Source organism: Mytilus trossulus, chromosome 1, assembly GCF_036588685.1.
Source record: "Mytilus trossulus isolate FHL-02 chromosome 1, PNRI_Mtr1.1.1.hap1, whole genome shotgun sequence".
Taxonomy (NCBI): domain Eukaryota; kingdom Metazoa; phylum Mollusca; class Bivalvia; order Mytilida; family Mytilidae; genus Mytilus; species Mytilus trossulus.
The window spans coordinates 16001716-16024148 of NC_086373.1; the positions used below are offsets into that span (position 1 = coordinate 16001716).

General features: G+C 32.7%; 1 protein-coding gene across 1 annotated transcript in view; it reads right to left on the bottom strand.

The window, feature by feature from the left end:
* LOC134681338 (uncharacterized) overlaps positions 1 to 20487 on the bottom strand; it is a 64524-nt gene extending 44037 nt beyond the window's left edge. The window contains exons 1-14 of the mRNA XM_063541285.1: positions 19609 to 20487; positions 17330 to 17377; positions 16898 to 16954; positions 13173 to 13465; positions 8433 to 8598; positions 5982 to 6101; positions 5232 to 5341; positions 4472 to 4610; positions 3885 to 3993; positions 3181 to 3336; positions 2128 to 2284; positions 1336 to 1399; positions 963 to 1050; positions 412 to 578 (exon numbers count right to left, since the gene is read on the bottom strand). Of these exons, the coding sequence (XP_063397355.1) occupies positions 412 to 578; positions 963 to 1050; positions 1336 to 1399; positions 2128 to 2284; positions 3181 to 3336; positions 3885 to 3993; positions 4472 to 4610; positions 5232 to 5341; positions 5982 to 6101; positions 8433 to 8598; positions 13173 to 13465; positions 16898 to 16954; positions 17330 to 17377; positions 19609 to 19644 (1710 nt within the window). The 5' untranslated portion in view covers positions 19645 to 20487. The remainder of the gene's footprint in view (positions 1 to 411; positions 579 to 962; positions 1051 to 1335; positions 1400 to 2127; positions 2285 to 3180; positions 3337 to 3884; positions 3994 to 4471; positions 4611 to 5231; positions 5342 to 5981; positions 6102 to 8432; positions 8599 to 13172; positions 13466 to 16897; positions 16955 to 17329; positions 17378 to 19608) is intronic.
* Positions 20488 to 22433: the final 1946 nt, after the last annotated feature.

Below are 22433 nucleotides of genomic sequence, written 5' to 3' on the forward strand. Positions count from 1 at the left end.
AAGCAGAAAAGAGCAAAAGGTCACCAATGGGTCTTCAACACAGCAAGAAAATCATGCACCCAGTGACAGGCTGCAAGCTTTTATATCATCAGACATGAATTACCCTGGACCTTTGCTGTTTAACTATTTTCTGGTACATGTATTGTCTTTCAGGGAGATAAATATTGACTAATTTTAATCATTAAGGAATGACTGTAATATTTCTTATGTTATTTCGAATAGAACGAAAAAATATTACAGTCATTTCTTATAATTTAATTCTAAATTCCATTCTTAACCGTAGAAACCCAGGAAAAAACATTGATGGCGTCACAGTCACATGACTAAATAATGTCTATGGGCTGATAACAAAATAAAGTCAGCCAATCAGAAGACGTGTTACATCCAAAATTAAATTATTCTAAGATATACCTTATTATTACAGTAGCAGTTCCGATCAGGTATACTGTCTTCTTTGTTGTGACTACACACTGGTGACATAGTTCTATTTGTTGTTGTTATTGCTGGAGGTCTACGTAACAAGTGATTCAATGATCCCATTGTTCCGTTATTTGGTGCTGGAGAAATTTTCAACAATTCTGGAAAGAATCGGTCATGTCAGTATATTAAATTGAGGCCAGTACCAGTAATACAAAGAACAAATATTATTTGTTTAACAAAAACAAACGAAAGGTAAACTCCACCCTGATAAGTAATTAAAAAATAAAATAAAGTTTCTTAGCATCCAGCCAACCCCAAAAAAATCATAAAAAATATTATAACAAATTCGAAGTGCAATGTAGTCATTCTTTTTTTTTAAATTGAACCTTTATAGCTATGCAGAACTTTTAACATTGTAGAAGTATTCTTATAACATCATAACAATGACGTTATCTATCATGTACTGAAAACGAAAGAAATTACCCATACCAAAAATAATTCATAAAAGCTAAATCATATGGTATCTTAAAATTCCATCTTACCACACATGAGGTTATAAAGTTCAATATTTTCAAAAGGATCACTTTCTATTCCTTGTCTAAAATCTGGACCATGGGCCACGAATAAAGCCTGTAACACAAAAGATACATGTATTGGCAAAAGAAAGTTAATTTTATCATAGGTTTAATCAGTGTTTGGAAAATCCAAATTCAAGGTCAAACACAATTTCATGTACCGGTACTTATTTTAATAGATTTTCTGCTATCAAAGGCCTGCCCAAAAACAGAATAGTGGTCAGTTTGTTGTTGCTTAGATATACATTTAATTAGACTAAGAGATACAAATGAATTGAATCAACTATAATACTTATCTAGTTTGTTATGTGAAAGAAGAAAAAAAGAAAGCTTTAATTACCTGCATACTTTTGTACAAATTGTCAAAACCATGATTTCCTTTTAAACAATAGCTTCTACTGTTTCTACAAACAAACAAAAATCTCATTTAGATATCAATACACTATCAATTAAAACTCTAATTTGGCATTAAAATTTAAAAGATCATATCATAAGGAACATGTGTACTAAATTTCAAATTGATTGGACTTCAATTTCATCAAAAATACTTTGACCAAAAACCTTAACCTGAAGTGGGACAGATGGACAGACAGACACACAAACCGAAAACATATTGCCCCTAGATGGGGCATAAAAAAAATAATATTTAGTTTTCAAGTAAGTTTGCTAAAATTAAACAAACTGAAAACAAGCAGTTTATGAGCTACCATGTCCCATTAAATAAATCTATAACTTCATTAAAACTCAACTTTCAAACTTTACACGAAACAACTAAAAATTGATGTGTGGATGGGGAATATCCTGCTAAAATGTTTATCCCCAAATATTATGTATGTATGTGCCTGTCCCAAGTCAGGAGCATGTAATTCAGTGCAGGTTGTTTGTTAATGTGTTACATATTTGTTTTTCATTTCATTTTTTTGTACATAAATTAGGCCATTCATTTCCTTGCTTGAATTGTTTAACATTTATGATTTTGGGCCCTTTTATAAATGACCATAAGGTATGGGCTTAGCTCATTGTCGAATGCCCTATGGTGACCTATTGTTGTTTATTTCTGTTACATTTGTTATCTTTAATATAACATCCCCAAGTTCCTGATTAATTCAAATGTCTGACTATACAACTTTACCTAGCAACAGTCCATCTGTTCTGCATGTCTAGTATAACATCACCAAGTCTCTGATTGTTTGTATAATGATGTCTGACAGGCATGGTTGTTTTATCAAACATTTGAATGTGTCCACTTTTACACTGGAGTAATTTCTTAACTTCTTCTAATGGTAAAGCTATAATTTAGAGTAAGACATTTTAAAATCAAAGTACAAATAAAAGCATGCCCTAGCACATGAACAAAGACATATCGCTTGCACTACACTCTATATCTCCAAAATATAGAGTATGCTTCCACCTCATTTTTCATATATCACATACATTTAACATATATATATAGATTATCGCTGATTATCTCAACAAGATTGGTTTTCTCGCTTGAGCCGGTACAGCGAAAGCATGAAAAGCAATCAAGTTGAGATGACCAATGATAATATGTTTATCACTATTTTACCTATGACGATTCTGTCGATTACATGTCAATTTCATTAGCAACGCCATGTGTCTCCTTAGTTTCTAGCCACAATTTTCCATTTCAAGCAAGTAGCATGATATGAAAAATTATCACAACGAAAGATCAAAGGAAAAATGCACAAAATAGCGATAAATATATATACCGTACCAATTTTTTTTTTATATTTTCACATTTTTAAGCAACTTCTCTGAATTTATATTCAGTCCACACTTGTTGTATTAAAATTCTTTAGTCCCACCATTAAAATACAACAGTTTATTTAAATTCACTCCTTTAAATAGTACAATGTATAGAATTATAAAGTATTAAATCTTTAAAATTGAGAATGGAAATGGGGAATGTGTCAAAGAGACAACAACCCGACCAAAGAAAAAAAACCCAACACAGCAGAAGGTCACACACAGGTCTTCAATATAGCGAGAAATTGAATGTGAAATACCTGAATGTATAAGAAGTCTGCATGTTGCAAACTATACTAGTTTGAAATTTTCTCTTTTCTTTCAGTTTTAAAAATGGATTGTTCATAACGATAGTCAAGAAAAATTTACTTACAATTTAAAGTACAAAATACTATAGATTGGTAAAATGTATACATACGATTAGGAGTGTTCTTGACAACATAACCACTTCCAACTTTTTCTTCATGAAACTTTGTATGTAACTGTCCTATTGTTCCATCAAAGATAAGATAGTGGGAAGTATTCATATACTGATTGAGATATACTCTTCTGTCACAGGAGGTAGATTCCATTCCTGAAAGGAAAAAAATCTGCAGCTTCTAGAATTCTGGGCAAAGTGTCTGTAAGAAATTGAACAAAAAGTTGTAGTAAGAGCTCTAAACTAATTTTATCATTTACTTATAAGGACAAGATATGAAAATGAAAATCAAGACACATTATGCACACCTAAATTTAAATTCTTGATACATTTTTCAACATCTTAGGAAACATGACCTAGCAATATCATTGTAAGTTCTGTAAATTGGAGAAAATAACTTCCATGCCAGGGTAAATAAAATGGTAATTACCTGTAGCAGAAGCCGTATAGACTGTGTCTACGGTTTGAAGATACTTAATCTAAAAATACATTGAAACCTGTACATAAATGTTACCCTTGTGGTCATAGAAAACTGACCTTGTATGATAGGTGACCATTGAATTCAGGTTTAAAATACATTTTTATTTCTAAAACAGAACACAATGAGGATGAACTGACAAGAAAGATTTTGGCTTTAGAGGTAATCTTCGATGCAGGTTTGACTGCAGTACTATTTGTTAAAAGGGGTATCAAACAGTCCTCACCATGGTCAGCCAGTACCATCAAATTAACACAGTTGTGTATCTGACGTCTGTATAATCCATTCATCAGTCTGTTTATAATTCCATCTACTCTACTCAACATGGCATCTACCTGTAGGAATTATACTGAAAATCTGAATATAGTTAAAGTTTTCAACATCACTGCCAAGTTCTCAGTAAAGACTATAAAAAAAAAAAATACAGTAAACCAAAAGGATGATGAGGTCATATTTTTCACTGTAGAGGAACTGGGTTCACAGAAATGTAACTGAATGGTATTCTAATCAATCTAACAGACACTCTAAATTAATTAAAATAATTTTTAAGCTGCTTTATAACACGTAGAAATCTAATGATATACATTTTGAATATCAATTATCTTATTTCTTCATGGATATTTTTTTTTTCTCTATACTCTGCGAGATTCAAAAACAGTTCTCAAGAAAATCAGAAGAGGAAAGTTTTCAGCATTAAATGTATTTTAATAAAAAAAACAACGCTGAATTCAGGAATTCATACATGAATAAAATTTGTAAAAACAATATGTGCATGACTATAGAGTGGCAATAAAAAATAAAGTAGTAATCTACCTCAGGACTAACAGGACCATTACCATGTCCAGTATGATCAGGCTCATCAAAGTACAGGGTAATCAAATCAGGTCTTTTATTGTCTGGCCAACTCAACCATTCTAATGCTTTGTCCACACGTTCTTCAAATGTCACAGATCTGGTGCATAGTTTAATAGTAAAAAAATATAGTAAGTCATCATAAAGTAGTCACGCCTTTCTATGGTGAGAAAAAAAAAATGTAATTGTGTAATTTTAAAATTACAAGTCAATTTAAATATTCTGTGGTTTTCATTCAATTTCATTATACTGTAGAAATATTAATTTTGGTAAGATGAAAAATTTGTGATTTTGATTATTAAATTGATTTCCTGAGGCATTATATTTCAAGTTAATTCTAGATTTGGGTTTAATCACATGAATAATATTTATCCATGAGATAAACAAATTAAAATCCAAACATAGTTCCTCTTTTCCCAAAAAATCTTTAAACAGTATAAAACCAGGGTGATTATCAATATAATCAAGATGCCATACTATTAATCATCTTGTGAATACAGCAACATTTTCATTGTGAATTTGAAAGCAAATTTTCCTTGTTTTAAGCATTATAAATAACCAATTGAACAGAGGTAAGTTTTGAAGATTATTAATGAGTTATCTCCCTTTACTCAGCGAATAAATATGATTCACTGGACAATGGGAGATAATTCATTTTTGTTTAAGAATTTCACTTAATTAAATGATTTATGAACTTATAAAAAGATATCAAAACACTCACCCATCATAAGGATAATATATATCAGGCATTATACCAGATATGTTGACTTCAGATCCAACCCAAAAATAGGTTGCTGTTTTCTTTCCTTGTTTTTTGGCAGTTGACCAAATCTATAAAATATAAAACATGTATGTAATATAATATTTTTAATCTTTAAAACATATAATATTCTTTTTAAGATCAAAGGCTAGGTTTTTTTTCACTAAACCACTTTAAAACATATATGTTTAAAAAGTAATTTGTCTAGCCTATCCTAACAATTTCAAGTTTTTCAAGTTACCAAAATTTTAAACTTTAAAATACTATATTTACTAAGCATATAAAAAAAAAGATTTCAAAGTTGTTTAATAAAACTGAAATCAACAGGGTAAAGTGGTAGACTCTGTTTCTCTAATGCTGTAATGAAAACATTGAGGACAATATGCCAAATGGATTTGATAGGAAATTACAGGAAATTTGCATTTAAATCATTTAAGGTTGTTAAAATTTTTAAAACTGGGTACAGCTGGTTTAAATGCATACAGAAATTATTTCATGTATTTATTTATTGCAATTTTTTAAGAATGAACAAAAATGTGAGATTAATTATTACGATTTGTAGAAAAGCTGCATAAAGATATATGTATTAGATATCCGATTGTGAGTTCTTATTGTGGTGATACTCCCCCAGTCCTATCATTTGCATTAATAAAGACCTTGCATAATTTATGAGTTTGCAGTATAAGAATAACTTCCAACTGTATCACTTACTGGTTCCCCACCCCACCATGCTGGATTCTCTTTTGACGATCCACCAATAGAGAACTTTTCATTAATTATGGGATCATACATATTGTTATCTACAATACCATGTGACTCAGGATATAATCCCTGTAAATAGAAAATCATGTGAAGAAAAACAAGAATATAATATGTTATAAATCAACAGATTGGTTTGCATAACGAGAACCACTGCAATGTATTTACGCTTTCTCAAAACTTAAAAATAAGACCATTGATAATAATTTCAGCAGATATCAATAGAGAACTCACAAATCAATGATTGTAAAAAAGATATTTTTGTGTCTGTGCCAAGCCAAGGGCCTCTGTCCTATGTTAGTCTTGTATGGTTTTTTTTAATTCTAGTTCATTTATATGTTGTGGAGTTTTAAGTATGACAATTATTTTAACTGGACTAGTACATATTTTGATTTTAATCTCCAGCTGAGGCCTATGTTCTGGTGTGGGATTTTCTCGCTGCACTGTTATGATATAGCCTTCTTAAGACTTATTACAACTATTGATGAACCGAAATAAGGACAATAGTTGTACTTATATTTGTTCAAATCTTAGAGTGTATTCATTTACTTACTGTGACTATAGTGTAGTGATTTGGGAATGTCAATGTAGGATATACAGCCCTCAAGAATGGTGTATGTAACTTACTGTGACTATAGTGTAGTGATTTGGGAATGTCAATGTAGGATATACAGCCCTCAAGAATGGTGTATGTAACTTACTGTGACTATAGTGAAGTGATTTGGGAATGTCAATGTAGGATAAGCAGCCCTCAAGAATGGTGTATGTAACTTACTGTGACTATAGTGTAGTGATTTGGGAATGTCAATGTAGGATATACAGCCCTCAAGAATGGTGTATGTAACTTACTGTGACTATAGTGTAGTGATTTGGGAATGTCAATGTAGGATAAGCAGCCCTCAAGAATGGTGTATTTAACTTACTGTGACTATAGTGAAGTGATTTGGGAATGTCAATGTAGGATAAGCAGCCCTCAAGAATGGTGTATGTAACTTACTGTGACTATAGTGTAGTGATTTGGGAATGTCAATGTAGGATATACAGCCCTCAAGAATGGTGTATGTAACTTACTGTGACTATAGTGAAGTGATTTGGGAATGTCAATGTAGGATAAGCAGCCCTCAAGAATGGTGTATGTAACTTACTGTGACTATAGTGTAGTGATTTGGGAATGTCAATGTAGGATATACAGCCCTCAAGAATGGTGTATGTAACTTACTGTGACTATAGTGAAGTGATTTGGGAATGTCAATGTAGGATAAGCAGCCCTCAAGAATGGTGTATGTAACTTACTGTGACTATAGTGTAGTGATTTGGGAATGTCAATGTAGGATAAGCAGCCCTCAAGAATGGTGTATGTAACTTACTGTGACTATAGTGAAGTGATTTGGGAATGTCAATGTAGGATAAGCAGCCCTCAAGAATGGTGTATGTAACTTACTGTGACTATAGTGAAGTGATTTGGGAATGTCAATGTAGGATAAGCAGCCCTCAAGAATGGTGTATGTAACTTACTGTGACTATAGTGAAGTGATTTGGGAATGTCAATGTAGGATAAGCAGCCCTCAAGAATGGTGTATGTAACTTACTGTGACTATAGTGAAGTGATTTGGGAATGTCAATGTAGGATAAGCAGCCCTCAAGAATGGTGTATGTAACTTACTGTGACTATAGTGAAGTGATTTGGGAATGTCAATGTAGGATAAGCAGCCCTCAAGAATGGTGTATGTAACTTACTGTGACTATAGTGTAGTGATTTGGGAATGTCAATGTAGGATAAGCAGCCCTCAAGAATGGTGTATGTAACTTACTGTGACTATAGTGAAGTGATTTGGGAATGTCAATGTAGGATAAGCAGCCCTCAAGAATGGTGTATGTAACTTACTGTGACTATAGTGAAGTGATTTGGGAATGTCAATGTAGGATAAGCAGCCCTCAAGAATGGTGTATGTAACTTACTGTGACTATAGTGTAGTGATTTGGGAATGTCAATGTAGGATAAGCAGCCCTCAAGAATGGTGTATGTAACTTACTGTGACTATAGTGTAGTGATTTGGGAATGTCAATGTAGGATAAGCAGCCCTCAAGAATGGTGTATGTAACTTACTGTGACTATAGTGTAGTGATTTGGGAATGTCAATGTAGGATAAGCAGCCCTCAAGAATGGTGTATGTAACTTACTGTGACTATAGTGTAGTGATTTGGGAATGTCAATGTAGGATAAGCAGCCCTCAAGAATGGTGTATGTAACTTACTGTGACTATAGTGTAGTGATTTGGGAATGTCAATGTAGGATAAGCAGCCCTCAAGAATGGTGTATGTAACTTACTGTGACTATAGTGTAGTGATTTGGGAATGTCAATGTAGGATAAGCAGCCCTCAAGAATGGTGTATGTAACTTACTGTGACTATAGTGTAGTGATTTGGGAATGTCAATGTAGGATAAGCAGCCCTCATGTATGGTGTATGTACTCCACAGGATGTTAGCCTCTTTAGTGTTGGTGTCAGATTTCTCGTCAGATATTCGGCACGAAAACCATCCAATGAAATCAACAATACAGGATTTGATCTAAAATTAAATATTATATGTACATTTAAATCGAATTTTACTATAAATTCAAAGAAACACTTCTTTATTACAAATTTATCTTTGAAAAGTTTAGAGGGATTTTGATGTCTTCAGCAATCTTTGATTGTCAAATGACAGAACAGTGAGAAAACAATCTAGATATCTAATGAAATATGCAAATTTGGAGGAAGGAATACATAAAATTTGTTATACTTTTCACTACTAAATGGAGAAACTTATAAATAACATAAATTTTGGTTTATCCATTTTTCCTCCAACTTCACCATATGAAGGAATATCAGGAACTCAGATATTCAAACTTTGGTAAAGGATTATGAAGTGAATTTATCTTCTCTGTTTTGTAGCAAAAAAATCAGTCCAAAGACCCCAATTTTGTGTTTTTATTTGCTAAAAGCACATTCTAAGAGCCATCTTATATTTCATTAGAAACTTCTATTAATTTATCTTTTGTGATCTACTGCATGATAATCTTTTGTACATCACATTGACTGTATAAGAGAATGTTTTAGGTTTATTTGCCCAATGGCCATGGACATATAAATGTTAAAGAGTAAAATAAAATTAAAATTCCTAAACCCTTTACCATTATTTTCATGCATTTCTGACACATTTGACAGAAACAGTAGCTGAAAGTGTGACGATATTTAAAAAACCAGAGGCTCTAAAGAGCCTGTGTCACTCACCTTGGTCTATGTGAATATTAAACAAAGGAAACAGATGGATTCATGACAAAATTATGTTTTGGTGATGGTGATGTGTTTGTACATCTTAATTTACTGAACATTATTGCGGCTATCAATTATCTCTATCTATAATGAACTTAGCCCAGTAGTTTCAGTGAAAATTATTAAAAATTGACTATAAAGGACAATAACTCCTTAGGGGGTCAATTGACCATTTCAGTCATGTTGACTAATTTGTAAATCTTACTTTGCTGAACATTATTGGTGTTTACAGTTTATCTCTATCTATAATAATATTCAAGATAATAACCAAAAACAGCAAAATTTCCTTAAAACTAACAATTCAGGGTCAGCAACCCAACAACAGTGACGGTTTGTCCGATTCATCTGAAAATTTCAGAGCAGATTAGTTTTGACCTGATAAACAACTTTACCCCATGTCAGATTTGCTCTAAATGCTTTGGTTTTTATGTTTTAAGCCCAAAACTGCATTTTACCGCTATGTTCTATTTTTAGCCATGGCGGCCATCTTGGTTGGATGGCCAGGTCACCGGACACATTTTTCAAACTACATACCCAAGAGATGATTGTGGTCAAGTTTGGATTAATTTAGGCCAGTAGTTTCAGAGGAGAAGATTTTTAAAAAAGATTATTAAGATTTACGAGAAATGGTTAAAAATTGAATATAAAGGGCAATAACTCCTAAAGGGGTCAACTGATCATTTTGGTCACGTTGACTTATTTGTAAATCAAACTTTGCTGAACATTATTGCTGTTTACAGTTTATCTCTATCTATAACAATATTCAAGATAAAAACCAAAAACAGCAAAATTTCCTTAAAATTACTAATTCAGGGGCAGCCACCCAACAACGGGTTATCCAATTTGTCTGAAAATTTCAGGTCAGATAGATCTTGACCTGTTCAGCAAATTTATTCCCATGTCAGATTTGCTCTAAATGCTTTGGTTTTTGAGTTATAAGCCAACAAGAATGTGTCCATAGTACACGGATGCCCCACTCGCACTATCATTTTACATGTTCACTGGACCGTTAAATTGGGGTCAATACTTTAATTTGGCATTAAAATTAGAAAGATCATATCAGAGGTAACATGCGTCCTAAGTTTCAAGTTGATTTGACTTCAACTTCATCAAAAACTACCTTGACCAAAAACTTTAACCTGAGCTTCAAACTATCTTTTTCTTTGTTCAGTGGACCATGAAATTGGGGTCAATACTTTAATTTGACATTAAAATTAGAAAGATCATATCATAGGGAACATGTGTACTAAGTTTCAAGTTGATTGGACTTCAACTTCATCAAAAACTTCCTTGACCAAAAACTTTAACCTGAGCTTCACACTATCTTTTTCTTTGTTCAGTGGACCATGAAATTGGGGTCAATACTTTAATTTGACATTAAAATTAGAAAGATCATATCATAGTGAACATGTGTACTAAGTTTCAAATTGATTGGACTTCAACTTCATCAAAAACTACCTCGACCAAAAACTTAAACCTGAAGCAGGACGAACGAACGAACGGACGAACGGACGAACGGAGGCACAGACCAGAAAACATAATGCCCCTCTACTATCGTAGGTGGGGCATAAAAACTGCATTTGACCCCTATGTTCTATTTTTAGCAATGGCGACCATGTTTGTTGATAGATCAAAACTTCGGATACAATTTATAAACTAGATACCCTAAGGAACATTCAGTTAAAGTTTGGAAGTATTTGGCCTAGTAGTTTCAGAGGAGAAGATTCTTGAAATAGTTTACAACAACAGACGACGGACAACGACAGACGCCAAGTGATGGCATAAGCTCACATGGCCCTTTGGGCCAGGTGAGCTAATAAACCAAGATTATAAAAAACAAACAAATACATGTATATTTATAGTGTTTCCTCAACTTATCATGATTATGGGCAAAATCAAAAACAATAGACTTCTCACAATAACAAACATCCTCCTGATTTAATACATATTCCTTCAACGCTTTGAGTACACACCTGTGGTAAAATATGAATATATTGATTTGGCTGTTCCGATCGTACTCCCACGTCATATGTTTTTTTATGAATGAAGTACCCAACGTCACAGAGTGATGACGTCATAATTTAAGCATTATACGGGAAAATACACGCTTCTGATACCGAAAATCATCACAACAAAGAAACGTAAACAAACGATGCTAAAAGTGGTATAAGCCATTTTTTTTTATATACATAGAAGACATATAAGTAAATTATCATTAAAATTCATCCAAATCTATCTAAATATGTTATTGTAAATAGTTTGAGCATATGTCACTAATGACTTATTCTGTTTTCTCCGTTCTTTTACACCAATCTAAAAGTGGGTAAATTTATGGGAACGGCAAATACTTGCCTCCACCTAGAGTGCTTTGATCCAAAAGAATTGCTGTATTTGTCCTATTAGAATCGAAATAATTCATGGGGGCTTGACTATAGTCTAGATTTTACCACGGGTTGTCCCTTTATGCCGATATTTTACCCCTCGCTATCGCTCAGGGTAAAATATTTGTCATAAAGGGCAAACCCGTGGTAAAATCACGATATATTCAAGCCCCCATGAATTATTTCTTAATTCAAATTTATCATTACATGTACCATGAAAATGGGTGGTAGCCTTAGGGAGCACAAGAAAAATGTTGAATTCATTATTCAGTGCACCCCATAACCTTAAAACCTTAATCTGCATCTGATAAGTACACTTAAACTAAATTTTCAATTTCACTAAAACATTGCTATCTTTCTTTAAATATTGACAGACTTATAAAGAAAAATGGGACACATAACAAGTAGTCTAATAATGGCATGTGGAACTAAATCTGATATATAAGCCTGAGCCCCACCAATTTTGTTTACCTCAGATATCAAATTAATCTTATTTGACCAAAAAAAGATTAAGCACATCAATTTGATATGTTTTCTTAAGCTTTTATCAAAGAATGTGTCCTTGCTTGTGAATAAAATGTAAATTAATTACTTTACAATGTGTGTTTAACACTATCTGTTATTCAAGTTCTGAATGAACTACTGGAAACAGTACAAGATTTATGATTCCATGATAACATGTTTGTCAATTGTTTCATCATGAATTCCATAAATCAGTTAAAAAAATGCACAAAGAGTGTTCTGTAATCAACTTCTTACAAACAAAAGGACATATTAAGTGCAACATATATATATATATATATATAGGTTTGAATGTAGTTTTCAATTTAGACTCGTGTATATATATATATATATATATATAAAGGCATTTTGGTGCAATGTGCTTCATTAAATGCTTTAAGGGCAAATAACCAACTTCATTTTTTTTATGTAAAGTTCTTCTAAAATGTACTTACTGACGAAAGCATGAGATAAGAATTGAGATATACATGTACCATGAATGAAAATAACATTTTATTAATTTTGTGCATTCAAACCCTTTTGAGATATACCCTTTTCAATGTTTTTATGTATTTTTTTAAAATGTACTTACTGACAAAAACATCAAAAGGAGGATTAGAATTGAGATATACCATAAATGAAAAAAATAAATTGGATTTTGTGCATCAAAAGTGCTTTTTCAGATTTAACTTTATCGGGAATAATCAAACCCAAACATTTGAAAACCATAAATGTATAAACACACAAGGGACAAGTCAAGATGATGGAAACTGGTTATAAGTGATGGCAACACTTGTGTATTAAAAAAAACCACTTGTATGCTATTCTTCATCCTGACATACAATGGAAAGATATAACAATAAGCTGAAAAGTTTGAAACCTTACAGCAAGATTATAACTACAGATTAAAGTCTAAAGCTATGTGAGCTAATAAAAATATTCTTACTTCCATGGACATGTGGTAGCCTGCTTAGGTTGGCATGGCTCCTTTAACCAATCTTGGCCAGGATCAGTTGTTGTCAGGTATGGTTGCTTAGTTGAATGATAATTGGTAGTTGAATGTTTTGATGTTGTATAATGATCTGTAGTTGGTTGTTGTTTTGTTGTTGTTGATGTAAGTCTAGATGTTGAATGTTTACCTTGATCTTGAGCAGAGTTCCCCCCAGATTTATTTGATTCATCTTTATCAAATACCACAACTAACACAACAATGAGAATGACAATTGATATAAAAGCTACCTACAATAAAATTCATCATTAATATGTATGCTAAGAATCAGATAGACTTTTTAGAATACAATCATGATCAAAATTTATTACTAATACACAAAAAATATACTCTTTTTACAGGTTTAAAACAAGCAATACACATTCAATTTTCTAAAAGATAGTATTATACATATAATATAGAACGTTACAGATTTTGAAGTTTCTTTGGATTTAATACCTGAACTATGATGTTAATTTAATTGAGAGATTAAAAAAATTGTATCGACATTTACAAATATATATATTGTTGAAACAATAAGGCGAACATATTGGCAGATCCAGGAGGCACATTTTATAAGATTTTGCTATCAATTTAAAAAAACAACTAAACAAGAAGTAATTGTAACAGGATGCTGTTACGAAGTCTCCCAAACAAAGCTCCGATAATTAGCCATTCCCATGGTCCCATATTTTATTAGATTTGTTTTATTATCATATACAAGAAAATATTAGGTTTAGAGGTGGGGATCACTACTGTTTACAAGTTTTGAAATAGAAGGGTGTGGGATTACCCCACATACTCCCCCTATATTTGGATTGATTTGTTTTATCGTCCCATACAATAATATATATGATTTAGGGGTGGGGATCTCAACTGTTTACATGTTCTCAAACAAGAGGTAGTGGGATGACCCCTAGGGACTTCCCTTTTCTTTCATTTGATTTGTTTTATTGTCCCATACAAGAATATATATGGTTAAGGAGTGGGGATCTGGATGGTTTACAAGTTTTCAAATAAGAGGGGGTGGGGTGAACCCCATAGACTTTCCTTTTCTTTTATTTGATTTGTTTTATTGTCCCATACAAGAATATGTATGGTTTAGGGGTGGGGATATGGGTGGTTTAAAAGTTTTCAAACAAGAGGGGGTGGGGTGAACCCCATAGACTTTTCTTTTATTTCATTTGATTTTTTTTATTGTCCAATACAAGAAAATATATGGTTTAGGGGTGGGAATCTGGGTGGTTTACAAGTTTTCAAACAAGAGGGGGTGGGGTGAACCCCATAGACTTTTCTTTTATTTCATTTGATTTGTTTTATTGTCCAATACAAGAATATATATGGTTTAGGGGTGGGGATCTGGATGGTTTACAAATTCTCAAACAAGAGGGGGTGGGGCTGACCCCTAGAGACTTCTTTTTTCTTTCATTTGATTTGTTTTATTGTCCTGTGCTCATTTCTGAAGACTGCATGTACTTATCACTTACAGATTTTAAGATATAGTCATTTGATTTTTTTTTCAAATAAAATCCCATAGGGTTCTATAGTAAACCCCTCCCCTCTTTATGCCCTTCAAAATCTCCCTTAACAGACCCCAATGCACAAACGTTGTTAGTCTAAAATATTATAAAATCCTAAGTAAATCTTACAAGCTGTTTAGGAGAACCGCTGCCGACAAGTTCATTTTTTAAGTGGCAGGAGAGAAAGAAGAGGAAGAGGAAGAAGAAGAATAATAAAAATAATAAGAACTGACCAAAAACAATAAGTCTCCAAACTTTGTTTGGGAGACTAAATTAAACCCATAAACACAACCCCCCTTTTTAAAAATATCTAGTTCCACACCAGTGCTGTGACACAAGATGTGCTTATGGTTTCATTGTGTTCTTTTTGGTTGCTATAATTTGAAATTCACCCTACATTTATTAGTATGATGTAGTACAAATGCGAAGCTTAAATGGATATATTTTGTCAAACTCTAAATTATATGATAGGGTCATTAACCTATTTCAGCATACATTTTCATAAAGAGGGACATTTAAGTGTAATATTAAATCAATCAACAATGGATCATAATTTCTAAAAACAAACATCTCAATCACTCAAACATACTAACATGTATATAACGCACTGGAAATGATCTTATTTGTGAATGTAATTCAATGCATAATTTTATAACGTACAAATGTAAGTAAGTTAAGGTTATACATGTAGAATGGTTGGACAGAAAGAATATATGTCAATGGGCCTTTAATACCAGTTTGTGTTATTATATCAATATTCTGAATGATTTTCAATTGAAAAGAGTAGAGATCAGGTATGTGTCCTTGATTGGAAGAAAAGGGGAGGGGCATTAGAAAGCCAGAAAGCCAACTTTGGTGTAACACTTTAATACTATAAGCCACTGCATTTATTAAATTTATGCTCCATTTAAGGAAGTCCAGATTCCCAGACAAATAGTTAAAAGCAGATTAAGAAGACTCATGGGGTCCTGTCCCAGTTATAGAGCATACTTATATATGGTTGGTGCATAGACATTTAACTTGGCACACTCCTAACGTTGACATGTTAGCCCACAGGGGTTTGTTACTAATCGCAAGGTTTACTATCACATGATTGTTATGGGCTCTCATGGATAGTTAACCCCGAAAAAAGTAACAAAACCATGTGGTTGGCCAGAGACTTGGGAAATTCGAGACTTGTATATATGTAACTGGTTGTCACACAGGTTCCCATAAAAGTTTGACGTCATAAAACAAAATATCTGACGCCTCAATGGAAAGCAGGTCTCATTAGGGGGTTTAAATCCTGGATCCCGCTTACTGTTTTGTCAGATTCTCCGTATCCTACTTACACTATGTACGTAAACAATTCTCATTTTTTTGTCATTTCCCCGGTCCCGTAAGACCTCATTTCTCGTTTTCATGCCAAAATAATGACTTTCACATGTCACGCTTAAAAAATCGGCAATACTGTGTCATGCTTAGACCCCAATGAGACCCACTGAAAAAGTGATTGATTGTTGTATGTGTCAAAAGTTCAAGCGGCCGGGTCAGCCAGGATTAGCGATAAGGTGTATTATCATTCTATAAAATTCCTAAAATATAGAGTACTTCAACTGACTGTGTGTATGTAGATTGTGGTCCTTTTAAGAAAGAAATTGTGAAAAGGGTACAATTATCTCTTAAGGCCATATCCAAGGCAATATTATGTTCCCATCCTTACTAAGTTACTTACCACTTTTATCCAGGGAAATATCAAAACCGGAAACCTCTATTATAAAAGTTGCCCCGAGAACGGTCTATAACGTTCCGGATTTTCTTACTCGCTATCATTCGTAGTTTTTCACTGAAAAGTTATTTTTAGTATCAATGCTCAATAGCGGATCCATGGGTTGGGTTCCAGAGAGAGGGTGTGTTGAAACCCCCTCTATTTACGATCAATGCATTTGACTGGGGACATATTGGAACCAGGTCCCCCTTTATCCTGGGTTAGGATAACGGAACCGTCCGGAAGAACCCACTGGAAGAAGTTGACCCCCTCATGAAATGACAATATTCACCTCTGTTGATACAAGAAAACAAACTAAGATTCTGACATCATTTTATCACCGGAGATATATAATAATTTGTTTTATATGTCTCTGATATAACACTGAAATCCATAAAAACTAAACTGCTACTTACTGCAAGTCCTATTCTAAGTCTTTTATTTGGCTTTTTAGTTTTCTGCTCTCCGATCAACTAAAAAAGATTCAGTGACTTAAATATTTATCATGATAGGTGCGGTTTTTTCTTCAGCTTACAAAAGTCAGAATAAAACAAGAGAATTGTCATACAGTGACTTACACGAAAGTAGATATATTTTGTTTAAGGAAATGCGGTATCATCCACTTCAAGTTAGTGAGTTTACTTGAATGACTGAAACAACTAAGACAATGACAACATTTTCACAAATAATATATTCTTGCCTTTTAAATTTTTCCCGCTTCATTATCTTTTTCCGTCCCACATGAGTTTGTTTTAATTTTTTACTCAATTTTTGGAAAACCGTATTATTTTGACCTAGGACTGTATATTAGTTTTCATTTGTGTTTTTCAACCCATAATAAGACATACCTCATATTGCGATCCTATGACGCCGTGCGAAGACTGTAGATCGCCACGCTGGAAAGAATGAACCTTCATTAACAGGAGGGAATTCAGATTACATATTTTCACACACTCGGACTCAGATACAATCATAATTTTGATAGATGCTTGTTACTTATTATTCTTACATGCAATAAGGACCGATTAAGGATGTCATTATTCGACCTTTTTTTATTTTGAATATGGGCTATCTATATGTGTACTCATTATTCCGGTCGAATACAAGATAACTGCATGTCTTTGTACTTCTTACTTTATTCTAACTACAAAATATATATATATATTCGAAACACATTTCACAATTTTCCTAAATGTCCAACAAAAAACTAAAGGGATATCAAATAATGACTGAATATCATGTTTGTTTTTCGTTTATTATTTTATACATATCCCAGGCCGTTAGTTTTCTCGTTTGAATTATTTCACATTTGTTATTTCGGTGTCTATTCTTATTATGCAGTATTGGTTTTGTTCAGTGTTGAAACCCATACGTTGATCTTATTTCGATTTTACGGTCAAACCACTAAGAAATTGAATTGAAATTGTCTATAAGGGAGCTACCATTTGATTTATATGGGGGGGTGTGTGCTATGGGGGGAGGGGGGGTGTGTGCTAGCCTAGGATGAAAAATGTTGTCCTGCATTTTTTTTTAGCTGAAATCTCTGTCCTGCCTTTTTATTTTTCACTCTGTTCGGTCCTGCCTTTTTTTTTATAGTTTATCCTGACCTTTTTGTACCTAAATTGTCGTCCTGACTTTTTTGCAAGTGTCTCATCCTGCCTTTTTTTTTTAACTCAAAACTCCTGTCCTGCCTATTTTTTTTTCAAATTCCATCCTAGCCCCCCCCCCCCCCCCCCCCCTAAAAATCAAATGGTAGCTCCCTAACATAAAATTGAAATTTTATTTCACAATTCTAGATCCCTTCAAGCACACACATTAAGAACAGAGATAAATAGGTCAAAATAATATAAAGAATGAGAAAACTGGGATAAAATTATATATAATTGATTAAAATTACACAAAATGTTTGAAAACAGCAAAGTAGGGGTACAGACTGGATTAAGAAAACTCAGCCGTGAAGGACGCCTCCGGATGCGGGAGTTTCTCGCTACACTGAAGACCCATTGGTGGCTTTCGGCTGTTGTCTGCTCTATGGTCGGGTTGTTGTAGCTTTGACACATTAAACATTTCCATTTTCAATTTCATTTTCGAAAATTTTAATCCCAAATGATTGACTATAAAAATTAAAAACAATCAAGTTTCCAACTCCCTCAATTTCCTGCGTGTTCATGCACCCTTGGTTTACAAGTCTTTATGTTTGAGCATTCCTGATGGACGAAATCCCAAATACGTGCTATGATACTATACATTAAATAGAGATTGCAAGACTTTTTTGAAAATCGCCCTAGCTTTTCATAAATTCCTCGGAAATCGGTCCTACTACTTTGAAAAAATGACTGATAGGTTGGATATGTTCATTGGTGGTGCTATTAAGCTGTACGTAAATGAATAATTATAGAAATCAGAAATTAAACTGAATACTTGACTGCACTGTGAAAAACAGGATTATAATATGTAGCAAGATTAATATGTTTATATTGTTTATCTTATTTGTTTACTGAAAGAAACTACTGTAAACAGTAGTATCTAACTGATTTTTCGTCGTAACCTGAATACTTCCAAGTTCACGTTACCGTGTAGTTAACAAATCGGGTACATATTGTGTCCTTGTAAATCTCAGACATAAAATAGGGGTAAACATTAAAAAAAAATATGACATTGAACAGGGAAAAAAACCGTCATTTCTTTATTCTTTCATACAAATCATAAACCGGTCAACCAACTTTTGTGATTTCAAAAAAAACACACACTTTTTGAAACTTAATGCTCATGAACAAATAATCAGCATCTTCATACTCTTTTTGTCATCATCAAATAGTCATTTGGAAGAACTTGAAAATGGTTATAGAAATAGTATAGCTGCTACTTATATTTTTTTTTAATTATTGCTATTATTTCTTTTTGGACCGACTGATTTTTTCAAGGAACAGTAATTAAAATATCTTTATGATATATTCCTCGTGAACATGAACTTTTTTGTCTGTAACTTGCGTGCAAGTCTATGTGAACCTTACTAGTATGCCTTAAAACAGAAACAGGGAAATGTGACATTGTTTACGTCACGCATGAAAGGCCATTAATTGCACATTAAAACATATTCTATATAAACAGGTGACAAATGACTTACCTGTTCTAATTCAAACCCATATTTGTTAGCCTTCATTTTGCTTTATTCCTTTGCAAAGAAATTTCATCTACGTCTGATTACGAGTGACACTGTGATAAAATGGAGACACACTATAATTCCTTGAGATGTTAAAAGTTTAATGCGTATATATAATTCATTACTTAAAGATTATCAACAATTCAGCTAAAGTACATTTCCTGTACTAATCAAATGTGCTCTTAATATCACCGTATGTTATAAATGTCAACTAAACATAACATACAGTTTTTTTTTTTTAAATAACGACACAATAACCAGTCTATCTAACTGATTGTATGCAACAGGATCTCTTCTGAATGTGGTTTAAAAATGGACTGGATTCAGACTCATATCACGTCCACATGCGACGAAAAACAAAATTCCACGAATATCAAAATACTTTTTATTTAGAAGTGATTCGGACACTGGGAGTTAAAATTGTAAATTTTTGCTTACTGATAAAACGAAACGGAACGAGTTCTCTATAATTCACTGATAAAATAGATATTTCGACTAACTTATATCTACTCCTCCCCTTCAGTAGCTCGACCTTTAAAAATAAAACTTAAAATCATACGGTATTGTAATCAAAAACAGAAACTGGATTAATGAAATAGTGGTTACTTGGAAATATTATTTATCTATTTGTCTATTCAATTTATGCTTCTCTTTTTTTTTAAATTATTGTTTATTTAACATAGTGTAACATTATGAGACTAAATCATCATCCACAGACAAGTTATATTACCCAAACTGACCACATTATCTAAAGTAAATATGGGAAGCAGAGTATTCTTCTAAATAGTTTTATGTTTACGGATACGATACCTATTTGGTATGCATGTGATCATTCCAGAAAGTACTGGTGTGGCACGAAGAACGGACTACTTACAAACCATTATTAGTATAATAGTATATATGTATTGTAATGTTTCAAGTGATAGTCATTCCTGTGTTGTCTGGGTGGATTTTGATAAGTTTATAGGTTAAATCCAGTTGGCAGTTTGTCCTAAATAAAAAAAGATACAAGGCCATTATGGGTAGATCATATTAATAGTTAATTAAAGATAAAGAGATTGGCTAACTTAAAGGAGAACTTTAATATAATAAAACGTCAAATTTTAGACTGAATCTAGTGACCGCGGAATCATACTTCAAGAGGCAGCCATTATAATTTTAATTTTTTATATCATTGAGATTACGTTTTGTACAGAGCAATTTAAATAGATATATAAGGTTTTTTTACAGCCGATTTCAATGAGTGTGTAGGCAAAGGTAATATCTTTGGCTAGCTTGCTTGCTAGCTGAACTGTGAAGTCATTGTTAGGTTAGGTAAACAATTCATAATATCATTTTCGAAACTGCCATTTGAATAGCTTAAAAGTTAGAACACAGACCAAAGAGAGGACTAAAAAAATAAGAAGCGAAAGCTAGATCCTTCATTTATCGATTCATTTGTTGATAAAAGAAATATCCATTCGTGAAAGTTGGGTAAACATCAACTTTTGCTAACCAACGTGCAGATTACCATGTGTCTATGCTGTCACAAAAGCTAAAACACTCCTGTATGTTTAAACAGAAGGTTGGGATCGATTCTTGGCAGTATATTGCACACACACTATCAAAGCTGTTTGCAGTCGTCTATTTTTGAGCAAGAAATGATTCAGAACTTTGTTCAAGTGGACAATTTACTTGTATGCGCTGAGTACGTTAGAATCAGTCTTAGTTTGTCGATTTATCTAAAGCATGATATTATCGTCATGACTATAAGTGTAATATTTGTCATTTTAACGCTTAGCAACCATCAAAGTATTAAACAATCTATAGTTTCCTTTCCAGTATTTTTTAAAAAACGTTCTGAGATCATTTATTTTCTAAAAAAAGATACCCATATATAACAAATATTTCATCTATCATATCAGAGTAAAATACTAGTAGTACGAATTAAAAATTGAAAATGGACCTAACTTCAAGGGTATTTTCTGTATAAAACGGAAGAACTATAAGTCACTTGCAAAAACCAAAAAACACTTATTGTATCAGTTGAACCAGCAAACGGATATTGACTATTTCTAGACATTTTGTACTTAAGACGCATTAGTCGGGAAAATGAATTCAATTAACATAAATAGTACAGATATTAAACAATTTGAGGGATAAAATTTGAAGAATTTTCTACATTTCTAGGAATGTTTTTAATCATACTTCAAAACATGCTCCGGAAATTGTTTCATATTTATACAAAAAACTTTCCAGAATTTGTCAATCGCTGACACGTGTATAGACATTTCAACGAAATGTTAAAATGCTTAAGAAGGAATAGCAAAAAGGGGGATATATTTTGACTATTCAACGTGTATCATTCTAGTTTTTACGCATATTTTGACTTTTTGAAGTTCTTAAATGCATCCAATTTATTTTTATTTTTCTTCTTTGCATTGGATGCCTGTTAAAACGAGAACATCAACCGTAGCCTACATTTCGTTTTATTTATATTAATCTGAGTTATGCCCCTTGTCCGACGAATATCATTTTAAACAACAAAAACTGACGACAAATGGAAAATAAAACATATCCTCGCGATTCACCTGACCTAACATATTTAACATTATATCTTCAAATAATAAGATTGTTAAAAATTGATACTGCAATCATCCTCATGGTCGGAGATTCGCTGGGAGTTGCAAATCAAGTAAAACTCTAAAAATTGAAACCAAACACTCGCACATTGTAAAGATATACATCGCAAATCGAATACAGGATATAAAGGGCTAATCTAAAAAAAAAATCGCCAAGAAAGCAACGGA